At 44.8% G+C, this 15,000-nt stretch overlaps 2 protein-coding genes across 2 annotated transcripts in view; one reads left to right on the top strand and one right to left on the bottom strand.

Annotated features, from left to right (window-relative positions):
• The window catches only part of LOC143300315 (uncharacterized), a 23,032-nt gene extending 21,072 nt beyond the window's left edge, over positions 1–1,960 (bottom strand). The window contains exons 1-2 of the mRNA XM_076613914.1: positions 1,869–1,960; positions 8–125 (exon numbers count right to left, since the gene is read on the bottom strand). Coding sequence (XP_076470029.1) covers positions 8–125; positions 1,869–1,929 — 179 coding nt within the window. The 5' untranslated portion in view covers positions 1,930–1,960. The remainder of the gene's footprint in view (positions 1–7; positions 126–1,868) is intronic.
• A 3,692-nt stretch (positions 1,961–5,652) lies between these two features.
• Positions 5,653–15,000, top strand: part of LOC143300316 (uncharacterized) — a 24,370-nt gene continuing 15,022 nt past the window's right edge. Inside the window, exons 1-4 of the mRNA XM_076613915.1 lie at positions 5,653–5,698; positions 10,707–10,862; positions 13,226–13,357; positions 13,934–14,080. Coding sequence (XP_076470030.1) covers positions 5,653–5,698; positions 10,707–10,862; positions 13,226–13,357; positions 13,934–14,080 — 481 coding nt within the window. The remainder of the gene's footprint in view (positions 5,699–10,706; positions 10,863–13,225; positions 13,358–13,933; positions 14,081–15,000) is intronic.

Raw genomic sequence — 15,000 nt, forward strand, 5'->3', positions numbered from 1 at the left:
GACTCACACATCAGTGCAGGTGTAGTGACCGGTGGCACCGTCGTCGCAGACACAGTTGACTTCACACGGCTTGCTCCACGTTTGCCCCTGCTGGTAGCTGCGGCCCTCGTACACACACCCAGCGCCTGCACACAAACACAAGAGAGAGATAGATCGATATTTTGATATATATATAAACATGCAAGGGAAAACAAAATCTATACTGTATTAGAAGATGATTATCTCTTTCTCGACAAATGCATGAGATGATTTTAACCATTTTTAAGGAGTTTTGTTGGGGTGTATCTTCTTCTTCTTCGTTTGTGGGCGGCAGCTCCCACGTATGTAAACGGGTGGGCTTTTTTACGTCTATGACCGTTTTTACCACGCCATGTAGGCAGCCATACTCCGTTTTCAGGGGTGTACATGCTGGGCATGTTCTTTTTTCCATAACCCACCGAACGCTGACATGGATTACAGGATCTTAACGTGCGTATTTGATTTTCTGTTTGCATATGCACACGAAGGGGGTTCGGGCACAATCAGGTCTGCACATATGTTGACCTGGGAGATCTGAAAAATCTCCACCCTTTACCCACCAGGCACCGTTACCGAGATTCGAACCCGGGACCCTCAGATTGAAAGTCCAACGCTTTAACCACTCGGCTATTGCGCCCGTTGTTGGGATGTATAGAGTCTTAATCAACAAATTTTGATGATGCTGATACGGTTAGTCATTTTGTATACTTTCGACTCCGTACAGCCTCGACGAGCATAATTCATGTATGAACATTTCAAAGTACACGTCAGGTTATATAACTTGCATATCTTACATTCAGCTTAGCTGGTTTTGTCCTTTACTGCTGTTTCTATAAACCTTTATTTATGGTTTTACTGACAAATAAATATGACTCTATTTTTTTAATTTATGCACGTAACGTGTCTGATGAAAATGCCTAGAATTTTATTCGATTCTTGCATATCGACATTAAGGCAAATTATCTCAATACTTTACAGATTAGAATTAAGTTAATTAGATACCAAATATGATAAACACATCACATACTACTATGGGGGAAAACTTTCTACATATTTCATATACACCTTTTGAGTGTGAAGCTATAAAACCTTTGTTATCTGGCTTTCCAGAAACAGTACTTTTATGTGTTGTTGATTACTTCTTTTTATTGTTATATAAACAAAAATTCTGGAAATTTGTTTCACAGTCCAACTAGACATTTGCTTCAATATTTTTCCATATAAAGTTACTTAATATTTGGTCCTTCCAGTCATCATCTCATCACGCCAAGTGATTCCGAATTTGATCCACGTTTTGGGAAGGATTTTTTTCTGTCACCCTTTTAGATGGTCTGGGTAATAGTATTTTGGATAATTTTAAACACTGAGCTTTTGCACACCACATCTGTTTTATACAACCATAAATAACCCAGACTGCAATAAGATGATCATGATAAAAACCGAAAATGGTGAAGTTTTTCTTGGGAATAACATCAACCGCGTACACGCATAAACATATGCATGCATGGCACGCACGGCACGCACGTACCCACGCACACACACACACACACACACACACACACTGACACACACACACACACACACACACACACACACACACACACACACACACACACACACACACACTTGTACTCTCTTTCTACAATCATCAGCATGACCACAAACAGGTCAGCTCTTTTTTCATCTTTTTTCCCCTATTTTGTCTTTCTTTCTTTTTTTTTTTGTAAAGAATAAATTGGTGGGATTTAATATTGAACACAAATTGAAATAAATCGAAGGGACCATCTGACTCTTCTCACGAGTAGTTCAAGTAAACAAGAGGACTTTTACATAACATAAAAAAAATTAACCTGAAATGCCCAGGACGTTGACAGCAAGAAGAAGACCAAGGGAGACCCAGACTGTCGCCATGATGAACCAGTGATCGTGCAGGAACCACTGGTCTGCAGTGAGGGTAACTCCTTAACGGCTGCCTGCTATATATACACACAACCGGAAACTTATCTCCTCCACATGTCGTCTGCTTATCTCTGGAAGGTTTGAGTTTTCCTCTACCTTTGTGCCGAGTGTGCAGTCGAAGGAATGGCTCGTACTTTGGTAAGCTTGAATACGATCCCATCCCCCCTTTTTGTTTTTTCCGCTGCCCTTTTGGTACTCTTATGCCGAGAACAACCACAAAAACATTATTGAAAAAAAAAGTTATCATGTTGACTGCTGTCTGAATTTCAGACCAGATGAAAGGCACAGTGATCATGTACGGACATTTTATCACATTTTATGTTTCTCACGCACACACACACACACACAGTCGCGCGCGCACACCCAATGCACGACGGTAAATGCACACACACACACACACACACACACACACACACACACACTACCACACACACATACACACTATTGCGCGCGCGCGCACACACCGACACACACACACACACACACAGGCACAAACACACACACGTGTGCACCGCCCCTTCCGTCCCAGCCGCCCACGCCGTTATTAAATCATCATTATTTTGGTACGATTAAGGTCGTGGCAGTGCCCTCTAAAACGCGAACTCCTGGACAACAACTTTCCCTTCTGTTCACAGAATATGAAGGGAGATAACTCCCTTCCTGCATGTGGCACTGCCCTCCCCAGTCCTTGACACAATCCCAGAGCTTTCTTGGTGTTGTGTTTACTCATTTGATTAAAAGTGGAGTGATGGCCCAGAGGTAACACGTCCGCCTAGGAAGCGAGACAATCTGAGCGCGCTGGTTCGAAGCGCGACTCAGTCGCCGATATTTTCTTCCCCTCCACTAGACCTTGAGGGGTGGTCTGGACGCTAGTCATTCGGATGAGACGATAAACCGAGGTTCCGTGTGCAGCATGCACTTAGCGCACGTAAAAGGGTTGTTCCTGGCAAAATTCTGTAGAAAAATCCACTTTGATAGGAAAAACAAATACATTTGTTTTTAAAAAACTGCACGCAAGAAAAAAAAAAAACTTGAAAAAAGGTGGCGCTGTAGTGTAGCGACGCGCTCTCCCTGGGGAGAGCAGCCCGAATTTCACACAGAGAAATCTGTTGTTATAAAAAAAAGAAATACAAATATAAATATTTGGTTTAATTATTTCATCATGTTCTATACTTCTTCGTTCGTGGGCTGCAGCTCCCACGTTCACTCGCATGTACACGAGTCAGTCGGCTCAAGTTTTACGTGTATGACCGTTTTCACTAGTAGCCCGCCATGAAGGCAGCCATACTCCGCTTTCGGGGGTACGTTCTATACAAACCTAGGGTACGCTGTCAAAGATTTACCAGCGGGTTGGATTTATGCACAGGTCAGGCATCAGGTTTTTATTTTTTTTATTTTTTATTAATTTTTCTTTTTAAAGCAGATGCAGTAGCCTTCCTCATTTGAACTGATCATTTGACACAACCTTGAAACTGAAATTGCAGCTCTCTTGCTCATGGGAAGCCAACTTCATGGTTGAGGAACTGCTTATCTACTTGTTTTTTACGTATCCGACCGCCACTGCCACTTTCCGTCCAACCGAGTCCGGGATAATGCGTGCGATGTGAATATGTGTCAGTTATCCATAGCATCAGCCTATGGCGAGCCAGACTGGCATTCTCGACTCGACCGAAAGGTGGTGAAGAGATGTAACATATGCGCAAGATGTTCTAATGATCGCACAGTGAACCTTTGTGTTTGTCTCATTCTAAATAAGTCGTAGACAAAGTAAGCTTCACGCACACACACAGAGAGATATGTATATATATATATATATATATATATATAGAGAGAGAGAGAGAGAGAGAGACGTATAGTATTTTATCCAATAGCAACAGCAAAGAGAGTACCAAAAATGGTCTGATGTGGAAGGACAATGAAAACGAAACGAAGAAAAAGATGGCTTGGTTATTTTCGAGACCACTGATCAAGAAAGAGAGCCAAAGTTTTCGCAGAGAGATCGTCATGTGTATATGAGTTGATGCACCAAACTACGGCTGACTGGTGAATAGATAACCAGCTTTGTTATTTGTTATTGTTCTCCCCCCCCCTCTCTCTCTCTCTCTCTCTCTGAGGGTGGTTGTGGGGGGGCGGGAGAGAGTATGCGTGAGTCGCCATTGTTTTCTGTGGTTTTCAGATGTGGAGCAGTTGAGGATTGAATGTCATTGAATCCCTTGCGCATACCAGATTCTTCTGTTTGAAGCCAGTAAAGAGTCTTGAAGAAGGTTGGATTTGCTATAGCATGGGAGAGATGGAGACTGATGGAATAACACGCATGATTGATTAAAAACAGGTGTGGTTTTCGTTCCATATCCATTCCAAAGTTGAGAGATAAGCCGGGTGAGTTTGGGGTCAGCAGTCACGCGGACATGACCAAGTTCCCGTGTTATAGATACTGACGCTATGGGGTCCTCGCAAAAATGTACCATTTGTTCTGAAAAATGGGCTTTTACAAGACAGGTTTTTTATGGATGAAATATTTCTGACGAATGTAGGGTCATATCTCTCTCTCTCTCTCCCTCCCTCTCTCCCTCTCTCTCTCTCTCATTCTATTTCTTTCTTTCTCCCCCTCTCTCTCTTTCATCCCCCCCCCCACTCTCTCTCTCTCTCTCTCACATGTACGCACGCACTCACACAGTGACTCGCAGCGAACTCAGGTACTCGAGCAAACACCTTCAGGAATAAACAACACGATCAACAACGAGGGAGAACCCCCCCCCCTTCCCCCACCACCCCCGTTCCCTGCCCCCACCCACTCTAAGGTGCTGGAAATTTTATGTTTATATCTGTGTGTGTGTGTGTGTGTGTGGAGGGGGGGGGGGTCTTTGGTAATACGAATATTGTATATATTCACAAATAGAAAGGGGGCCGGAGGGGTGAGATGGATAGAGGTGTGAGGGAAGGGGCTGGTGGAGTGGTAATTCTCCAGCCCTTCGATAGTCTCATGTTCCAGTTCGTTCTGTTCAATGGCGGTTTGACAAAGTGCTTCTTCTCAGTCTTCCATCAAAGACGGTAGCTGTGTTGTACCGCCGTCATGCACCTAATGGGCGCAGTACTTCCGTTTTCTGCCTTCGGCTTTTTTTTTTCTTTTCTTTTCTTTTCTTTTCTCCAGAGTTTCTGTCTCATAGATGATCTGCCGGCCAACACTGAAGAGCATCATCTGCCCTTGTATTTGCCCAGGGCTGACTCTCAAACCCTGTCCCATGAGAGGTTGAAGCCGCAAGACAGCGGAGGTTTTGAATCAGTTTTCCTTCCCATGGATTGACTACCTCCTAAGGCTGTCGAGCTCCATCTTCCCGAAGTGTCTGGTTTTAAGGCACCAGTTATCCGCTTTCTCCCCTTCTCCTTGTCAGTGGAAACAGCTCCGCCACATGAAGGCCATGAGCTGGGCCTTGGCTGACAGAGGCCTTGGGAGGATTTTAAAGAGCAGTGAGAGCGTATCCTCACTGCTCACCTCTGGTGTAACAGCCTTAAAAATCCTGACAAATTACGATACCCTGTATTGCTGTGTTCTCGGTCTTGTCGTTTCAAATGAATCTTTTTTAAAGTACTTCGAGCTCCATAATTATAGGGCATCATGATCCACTGACTGGAGGGTCCTTTGTCGTGCTGTTGCAGATGATAGATATGTCTAACATGGGAGACAGTGCCGAAAGCCTTGCCGAAATCAAGTTTCACTGCCGTCAGCTTGAATCCCCGAATTTCGTTCTGGTCCAGTGTTTTATGCATACCCAATGATAGACTGTCCAGGCCGTGATCAGCGTGTTCGGGCTATGAGTAGATCGGGCGTCTGTTTTGGGGTTTTTCTTTTTACTCACTCCCTACTGGGCGATTTGTAAGCAAGACAGGAGACCTACTCAGCGTTATCCATTTTCAGCTGTGTGAACATGGCCATTTAATGTCAAAACGTGTACAGAGGTACGCAGTAAGGAACGCTGTCGCCTGTTGGTACTTGATATCAGGTATATAGTCTTTATGATAGTCAGTCGTGTCCGACTATGACCATCAGAACAGCAGAGGAGGCAACTGCTGTTCCGACTATTTGGGCTAGAATTTGATTATAGTGGAGAGTGTCTCGCCCAAGTTACATCCCCACTCTCTCGGCCAAGAGGGTTTTAGGACAGTCGGCGTTGGGATGGTTCCCAAAGGCCAACTAGCCCACAAGCACTAAGAACCAGTGCAATTTTGCCTCCTAGTTTGAGAGTCATAGTCCTTCACAAAAGACTAAGCTGTAAATGATTTCCTATTGACTGGAGAAACCATTGATAATACAGCTCTCACTTTGCTGTTGGCCCAAATGTACATAGTAGGTAGGGAGCAAAGCAGATGCGGTGTTGTGTATGAAAGTATGGATCAGTCCGCACGCATTAACGTTTCATTAGTGAAAGTGAAAGTGAAACTAATCGAATCCCTGCATCGTGATACTTGAAAGGTCTCGCACGTGGGTGTGTGGTTGGGTCTCGCAGAAGTGTTCACATCTGAACTTTTGGTTTCTGTCTGTTGAGATATTTTCTCCAAAACAGTTGAGTTTAGCGACCTACTGGCAAAAGTCCCAAAGGTCAAGTTGCTCAAAGTCAGTTGCAAGCTTCAGAAAATTTCTCCGGTGGGTATGGGTGGGTGGGTGGTGGGGGTGGGGGACGTATCAAAAATGTTTAAGCAGCTACAAGATACGTACATGAACGAGAGATAGGACAGAAGACCTTTGCTTTATTCCTGTCATTTTTGTTTCACAGCCATGCTGTCTCAAGTGGGCGACAGTTTCAGTTTCAGTTTCAGTAGCTCAAGGAGGCGTCACTGCGTTCGGACAAATCCATATACGCTACACCACATCTGCCAAGCAGATGCCTGACCAGCAGCGTAACCCAACGCGCTTAGTCAGGCCTTGAGAACCCAACGCGCTTAGTCAGGCCTTGGGCGACAGCACCTTTAACACTTCCTGCCTGTGGCTGTGGTTCTGACATTTCAGTTCAAGTAAATGTTTCGGAAACTGATAAAGCCCAGAGGAGCATTTAGCCAAGTTCAGATTCGCACCAGTAAACATTTTGTTTCTTCTCAAACAGAACACAACAAACATCATGCGACAAGATTCAATGTGTGTGGGTCTGTTTCTTTTGTGCGGCCTTGTGGGTAAGTAGTCGTTCATGAAAGGTTTTACAGAAAAAGGTAGTTGTAGGTCCAACGATTTGCTAGTACCACGACAGCGGCCTTGTTTGTAAAGCGACATCATTGGACGATCTGACAAGCTGACCATCTGAAAAACTGGTTTCATAACGTGATAAAAGATAAAGAATTCGTTTGAGAAAAAAGCGTTTATCTCTCTCTCTCTTTCTCTGTCTTTGTCTCTCTGTCTGTCTCTGTGTGTGTGTGTCTGTCTGTCTGTCACTGTCTCTCTCTCTCTGTGAATACATGTACAATTATGACAGCACATTAAGGAACACTGTGTGTGTGCGTGTTTGTGTGTGTGCGTGCGCGCGCGCACGCGCATGCATGTGTGTTTGTCCGTGCATGTGTGTTGGTGTGTGTGTGTGTGTGTGTGTGTAAAAGCGCTTGCTGGAAATGCACTTGCGCGCGTCTGTGTAAGCTTTTATCACACTTACGTTTGTGCAAATTTTTATCTTTGTTCAATTGTTTGCATTCTTATTTTGATTAGGTGTGTATAGATTATAATCCATATGTGTGGATTTGTTCTCCGTGAGCTACTATCGAGGAAATAGATTAATAGTATTTTTCGGAAAATAACAGCATTCAAAACAATAGCATCCGCAGTATAAAGTCCCCATTTTCTTGATTCATTGGGAGTGTGATCAGTACTGATAATTGTTCAGCTGGCCAACAATCTCTCTTTTTCTCTGGAACCTCTGTAATTGTTCTATTGGCCAACACTGTGTCTGTGAAATGTCTGTAATTGTTCTATGGGCCAAAACTCTCTCGTTCTCTATTTTATTGGCCAAAACTCTTTCTCTCCGAAACCTCTACAATTGTTCTGTCGGTCAACACTAAGTTCTCTCTGAAACCGGCCTCTGCAATTGTTCTACTGGCCAACACTCTTTCTTTCTCTCTGAAACCTTGGCAAGCACTCCTTTCTTTTTGAAACCTGTATAGTTGTTCTGTTGGCCAACAATCTTTCTCTCTGAAACAGCTATAGTTGTTCTAATGGCCAGCACTCTCTCGTTCTCTCTGAAACATCTGTACTTGTTCTGTTGGCCACCACTCTCTCTTTCTGTCTGAAACCACTATAAATTTTGTGTTGGTCAGACACTTTCTCTTTCTCTCTGAAACCTCTATAATTGTTTTATTGGCCAAAACCCTTTCTTTCTGTCTGAAACCTCTATAATTGTTCTATTGACAAGCACTCTCTCTTTCTCTTTGAAACCTCTGTAGTTGTTCTATTGGTCAACAATCTTTCTTTCTCTCTGAAACCTTTGGCCGGCACTCTCTCGTTCTCTCTGAAACATTTGTACTTGTTCTGTTGGTCACCACTCTCTCTTTCTGTCTGAAACCACTATAAATTTTGTGTTGGTCAATACTTTCTCTCTGAAACCTCTATAATTGTTTTATTGGCCAAAACCCTTTCTTTCTGTCTGAAACCTCTATAATTGTCTCTGAAACCGGCCTCTGTAATTGTTATTTTGGCCAACACTTTCTCTTTCTCTCAGAAACTACTATGATTTTTCTGTTTTTCACTCTCTGAAGGAAATAAGAATAATTTCAACTTGTTTTACGTGGATTGAGCGAGACTGGGCTGATCTTTTTACTTTGTCTTAACTCACTCAGTACGGCCAGTCCTCTCTTCTCCTCTACACAGACCCCTCGGATGTCCAGTGGGTGTCTGAATGAACCAGCCTTTAGCTTCCGTCGTCAGAATTGTGGTATTCTTTGTAAACATTCACGTCTTCAGTATAAGAGCCTTCCGCTTGCAATATTTTGATGATGGTAATTGGGGTGAGACGCTGTTAACGTCGTCTCTTTCGCCGTTCGTATGGAAAGAGTTAATTCATCTTTTAACATTATTTTAGGTTCCCTTCCACTGGTTTTGTGGACTGACGGGTATTCATCCCTGAATTGCCCCCTGTCGGTTGGGCTATCAGCCACATCATTTGATTAGAATCCCCCCCCCCCACTCACCCTCCCATCTTCGTATCTCTCTATCTGGATCTTAGTTCTCACGTTTGGTGTGGGCGTGGGCACTGACCACCAGAAAAACAACAGTATTTTAGGTCAGATATACCATGCACACTCGCGAATTCTTTGTTCGGGATTAGGAGAGATTCAGGTTCGGGTTCGTGAGTACTTGGTTATCTTTATAGTGTGCGTGTGTGTGTGTGTGTGTGTGTGTGTGTGTGTGTGTGTGTGTGTGTGTGTGTGTGTGTGTGTGTGTGTGCATCTGTGTGCAGGTATGTGTGCCTCTATCTTGGTGTATGTGTGTGTTTGAGCGTGTGTACGCATGTGCATATGTGCGGGCGTGTGTATGTATAACACAGAGAGAGAGAGAGAGAGAGAAAAAAAAACCCACACACACGGTCACACAAACTAACACTAAAACACTAACACGAACACGCACCCGCCCACACGCACTCACCCACACCCACACACACTTTTAAACATTCACTTTCACAACATATTGAACAAATGTGATGGTGGTCAATCCAAAACAATACCAGGCTGGATGGCAGAACGTTTGTGACGTGTGGTCGGTCCTTCTGACACGATATGCGCAGTAATTTTGTTGAAACAGGATTCCTTTTCTCATGCACCAGCTTCAGGGGTTGTCTTCTCCTCCGCGTCAGAAACTGTCACATATTTTTTTCACTGTCTTGCCGAATTTTCCAGGAATTCCTAAAAAATACTCTTTGTTCACGTCTTTCGATTTGCCACAACATGTTTCACCACTGTTAGGTACATTTCCCCAAATTCTTTTCTTTTTCTCTCTTTCTTTTTACGCCTGCCTGCTGATGGGGCGGCCTGGGGTAATTAGGCGTCGGACTAAAGATCCATTGTTAAGAGTTTGAGCCTCTACGCACCCATCCACCTCTTGTGGTTTGTCAAGTTTTGTTACGATTTGTTACACACTTACACTCCTGTGTTACGTCCTGTGGTTAGTCAAGTTTCGTTTCGTTACACACTTCCGCTACTGTGTTACGTCCTTTGGTTCGTGAGGTTTCGTTTCGTTTCATATCGCACTTGCACTACTGTGTTTCCTCAAGTTTTGTTTCGTTTCGTTACACACTTGCAATACTGTGTTACTTCGTGTGGTTAGTCAAGTTTCGTTTCGTTTCTTTAGACACTTGCACTTCTGTGTTACCTCAGTCCTGTGGAAAGTCAAGTTTCGTTTCGTTTCGTGACACACTTGCACTACTGAGTTACCTCCTTTGGTTCGTCAAGTTTCGTTTTGTTTCGTTTCGTTACACACTTGCAATACTGTGTTACTTCCTGTAGTCAGTCAAGTTTCGTTTCGTGTCGTTACACACTTGCACTTTTGTGTTACCTCCAGTCAAGGTTCGTTTCGTTTCGTTACACACTTGCACTACTGGGTTACTTCAGTCCTGTGGAAAGTCAAGTTTCGTTTCGTTTCGTGACACACTTGCACTTCTGTGTTAGTCAAGTTTCGTTTCGTTTCGTTACAAACTTGCATTACTGTGTTAGTCAAGTTTTGTTTTGTTTCGTTACACACCTGCACCACTGTGTTTCAGAGGCGGCGGTGACAGCGGCAGCAGCAGCAGGGGCACGTGAGCCCCGTCAGACGTGTGAGGACGCCATCGCCAACTGTCAGGCCTACGGGCAGTCCGCCTGCACCCAGTACCATGCCTGGGCCCAGCACAACTGTCCCCGCTTCTGTGCCTTCTGCTGTACGTGCGTGTGCCGGTGAATTCAGTGTTTGGTGGTGGTAGAATGCAATGCAATGCAATGTGATGGCTTGCGATGCGACACGGCGCAGCATGGTGCAGTACAGCACAGCACAGCACAGCACAGTGTAATACAGTACAATGATACGTTGTTTTATAAATCCAACGTGGAAATTACAGTTTCTGTCAATACAAAGCAATACGATGCAATACAATATGAAGGTTTTGTTATTCCAGGGGGTAAGTCCTGGTGTGCACGCGCGCGCATAAACACAACACACACACACACACACTCTGTGTGTGTGTGTGTGTGTGTGTGTCCCCATATACAGTTGTCTCTCGGGACGGAACCGAGGATGACGATGCGTTCTGCCTTCATCTCTGAACACAGGCATGTGGCTCCGTAGCCCAAACTCCGAAGAACACATGCACGTGCAGGCAGTCCATGGAGCTGAACGCCAGCAGGCAGGGCAGGGGCAGACACAGCCCTGTGTGTCGTCCATCTCCAGTAGCTGCAAGGCGCTGTATTATTATTATTACTTTTTTTTTTTACGCTTATAGTCGACTCCATCAAGTTTTTGCGCCTTATACATATTATTATTATTAGTTCTTTTTTTTAATGTATTTATCCCTTTTTTTTTCTCAAGGCCTGACTAAGCGCGTTGGGTTACGCTGCTGGTCAGGCATCTGATTGGCAGATGTGGTGTAGCGTATATATATGGATTTGTCCGAACGCAGTGACGCCTCCTTGAGCTACTGAAACTGAAACTGAAGCTGCAAGGCGCTGGCAGCGGTCTCCCTCAAAACCTCCCCACTTCATTTTCCTTGTCAGGGCACATCAGTTACTTCTGTTAACACCAGCAGACTCAAGCTGCCGAGGCTGAAGGTTTGCCCATTTAGGTTTGCCTTGAGTTTATTTTTGCACCGCGCCGCTTCCATAGGCGTCCCTGGTTGTGACTGTAAAAAAGCCAGCTCCCAACAGAAGAGATGTTGGGTAGATCGGGACCCTTCCGTGCGGACGACGTGGCTAGATCATTCAATTCAATTCAATTCAAAATACTTTATTATCTGCTTCAACCAATAACAGAAAATTTTCTTTCGGCTCACTTAAAATAAAATGCCCGTCAGCAAAAAAAACAAAACAAAACAAAACAAAACCAAACAAACTGACACACCCTTCACTTATCACCATGTACACAGTGGGCCTGGAGGATCTTGGCTTCGAAGCTTGTAGTGTGTGTGTGTGTGTGTGTGTGTGTGTGTGTGTGTGTGTGTGTGTGTGTGTGTGTTTGTGAGTGTGTGTGTGTGTGTGTGTGATTGTGTGTGTGTGTGTGTGTTTGTGTGTGTGTGTGTGTGCGTGTTTGTGAGTGTGTGTGTGTGTGTGTGTGTGTGTGTGAGTGTGTGTGTGTGTGTGTGTGTGTGTGTGTGTGTGTGTGTGTGAGTGTGTGTGTGTGTCTGTGTGTGTGAGTGTGTGTTTGTGAGTGTGTGTGTGTGTGTGAGTGTGTTTGTGTGTTTGTGAGTGTGTGTGTTTGTGTGTGTGTTTGTGAGTGTGTGTGTGTGTGTGTGTGTTTGTGAGTGTGTGTGTTTGTGTGTGTGTGTGTGTGTTTGTGAGTGTGTGAGTGTGTGTGAGTGTGTGTGTGTGTGCGTGTGTAATTGTGAGTGTGCCCCGCCTTCCCTATGCCGAGTCCTAGACACAGTGAAAATGATTTCACTGCCTCAATTGCCGTAATAGGCTGTGGTGCCTTTGACCTTAAGCTTCCAGCGTATCCGCATGATTGGCCATAGGGGGCGTGTCAGTGTGTGTGTGTGTGTGTGTGTGTGTGTGTGTGTGTGTGTCTGTCTGTCTGTCTGTATATATGTATACATATATATTCCCCTTGCAGTGAATGTTATGTATGTATATTATCATGGCATGATATGACACGATGTGAGCACATCACTCCCCTTTTGCAACATCTCCACTGGCTACCTGTCTCACACAGAATAAAGTACAAGATCAGCACTCTGTGTCATAAATGTGTTCACAAATCTGCCCCTTTCTACCTCTGTGGCTGCCTTCACCTCTAAACTCCATCTCACTCTCTCCGATCGGCTTCGGATCCAGTCTGTTTACGCATACCCAGATTCAAACAGTCGACTGTTGACCGCCGTTCTTTCTCTGTCTCTGGACCTTGCAATTGGAATGAACTTCCTCTTTCGCTTCGTCAAGTCTCCGCACTCAGCTCTTTCAAGTCTGGCCTTAAAACCCACCTCTTTAGAGTTATGCATGCGTGTGAATGACTGGTGCGAAAGCGCTTTGATTTGTCTCTGCACAAGATTCAGCGCTATATAAATATAATAATAATAATAATGGTTCCGTGTTACAGCGGGCGGTGGCGCGTCAACGGGAGGCAGCACGTGCACTGACGTCATTGACAACTGCGCGGCCCTGGGTCCGAACGTCTGTCATGACTACGTGGAGTTTGTCCACATCAACTGCCAGAAGACTTGTAACCTGTGTAAGTCAGCTTTGCGGTGTGGGGTGCACCCGAGACGTTCGTGTTTCGTGGACAGGACCCAAGGGATTCAAAGGACTCAAATAATTTAATGTCAGACCACCGGCCTGTAAACATTTGAAGTACACGTGCACAACACCTGATCGCAAAAAGAAAAGGTTTCGTGGGCTGGAAGGAGGGAGAGAAAGTAAGAGAAAAAGGTGAGGGTGTGGGAGGGTGAGGAGGGGAGGGGGTTGGGGGTGGTGGAAGAGAAGAGAGAAGGAGGAGGAGAGTACGAAGAAGACGTAGAAATACAGAATGGAGGGAGAGAGAGTAAGAGAAAAAGATGAGGGTGTGGGAGGATGAGAAGAGGAGGGGGTTGAGGGGGTGGTGGAAGAGAAGGAGGAGGAGAATACGAAGAGGAGGTAGAAATACAGAAAATAACATTGTGAAGTTCTTTGATCTTTCTAATTGCTTCTTTTCCGTCCATATTCATTGTTTCTGTATTCGTTTTTTTTCATTGGTTCATTCATCTATTCATTTTTCTTTTATTTATTTTAATTTATTTGAGAAAACTGAAACTGTGCTTGTGACCTGCAGGCAGCGGTCAGAGCGGAGGGGAAGCCAGCAGCCAGTGTGTGGACAAGATCAACAACTGTGCCGACTACGGGCCCAACGCCTGCACCGGGCAGTACGAGCCCTGGGCCAGGGACAACTGTCCCCTCACCTGTAAACTGTGTCCCGCTGGTCTGTTCATTTACTGTATTGTATTGTATTGTATTGTATACAAGCCCTGGGCCAGGGACAACTGTCCTCTCACCTGTAAATTGTGTCCCGCTGGTCTGTTCATTTACTGTGTTGTACTGTATTGTATTGTATTGTATTGTATACGAGTCCTGAGCTAGGGACAACTGTCCTCTCACCTGTAAATTGTGTCCCGCTGGTCTGTTCATTTACTGTGTTGTACTGTATTGTATTGTATTGTATTGTATTGTATTGTATGCGAGTCCTCAGCTAGGGACAACTGTCCTCTCACCTGTAAACTGTGTTCCGCTGGTCTGTTCACTTATTGTATTGTATTGTGTTGTATTGTATACGAGCTCTGAGCTAGGGACAACTGTTCTCTCACCTGTGAACTGTGTCCCGCTGATCTGTTCACTTACTGTGTCTGTGTGTGGGGTGGTGGGTGGTGGTGGTAAGGGTAGGAGGTGTGGGGTTGGGTGTATACGCCTAGGGCTTATTTCCAAGATTATGCTTAAATGCTCATAATAAAAATAATACTCTGTGTTGTATGGTGTTGTATTGTATTGTATTGTATTGTATTTGATTGGATTGAATTGTCTATGAGCCCCAGACCAGGGACAACTGTCTGTGTGTGTTGTCTGTTTACTTACTGGTCTGTTCACTTACTGTGTCTGTGTGGGAGTGGCGGAGGGGGGGGTCGTGGTATAGTAAGGATTGGTAAGGGGAAGGAGGTGTGATGGTGGGTGTTAATTTGTATTTGTTGTGCTGTGCTGTGCTGTGTTGTGCTGTGCTGTGTTGTGCTGTGCTGTGCTGTGCTGTGTTGTGCTGTGTTTTGCTGTGCTGTGCTGTGTTGTGTTGTGTTGTGCTGTGTTGTGTTGTGCTGTGCTGTGTTGTGTTGTGCTGTGCTGTGGTTTGCTGTGCTG

Source organism: Babylonia areolata, chromosome 26 (assembly GCF_041734735.1).
Source record: "Babylonia areolata isolate BAREFJ2019XMU chromosome 26, ASM4173473v1, whole genome shotgun sequence".
NCBI classification, from domain to species: domain Eukaryota; kingdom Metazoa; phylum Mollusca; class Gastropoda; order Neogastropoda; family Buccinidae; genus Babylonia; species Babylonia areolata.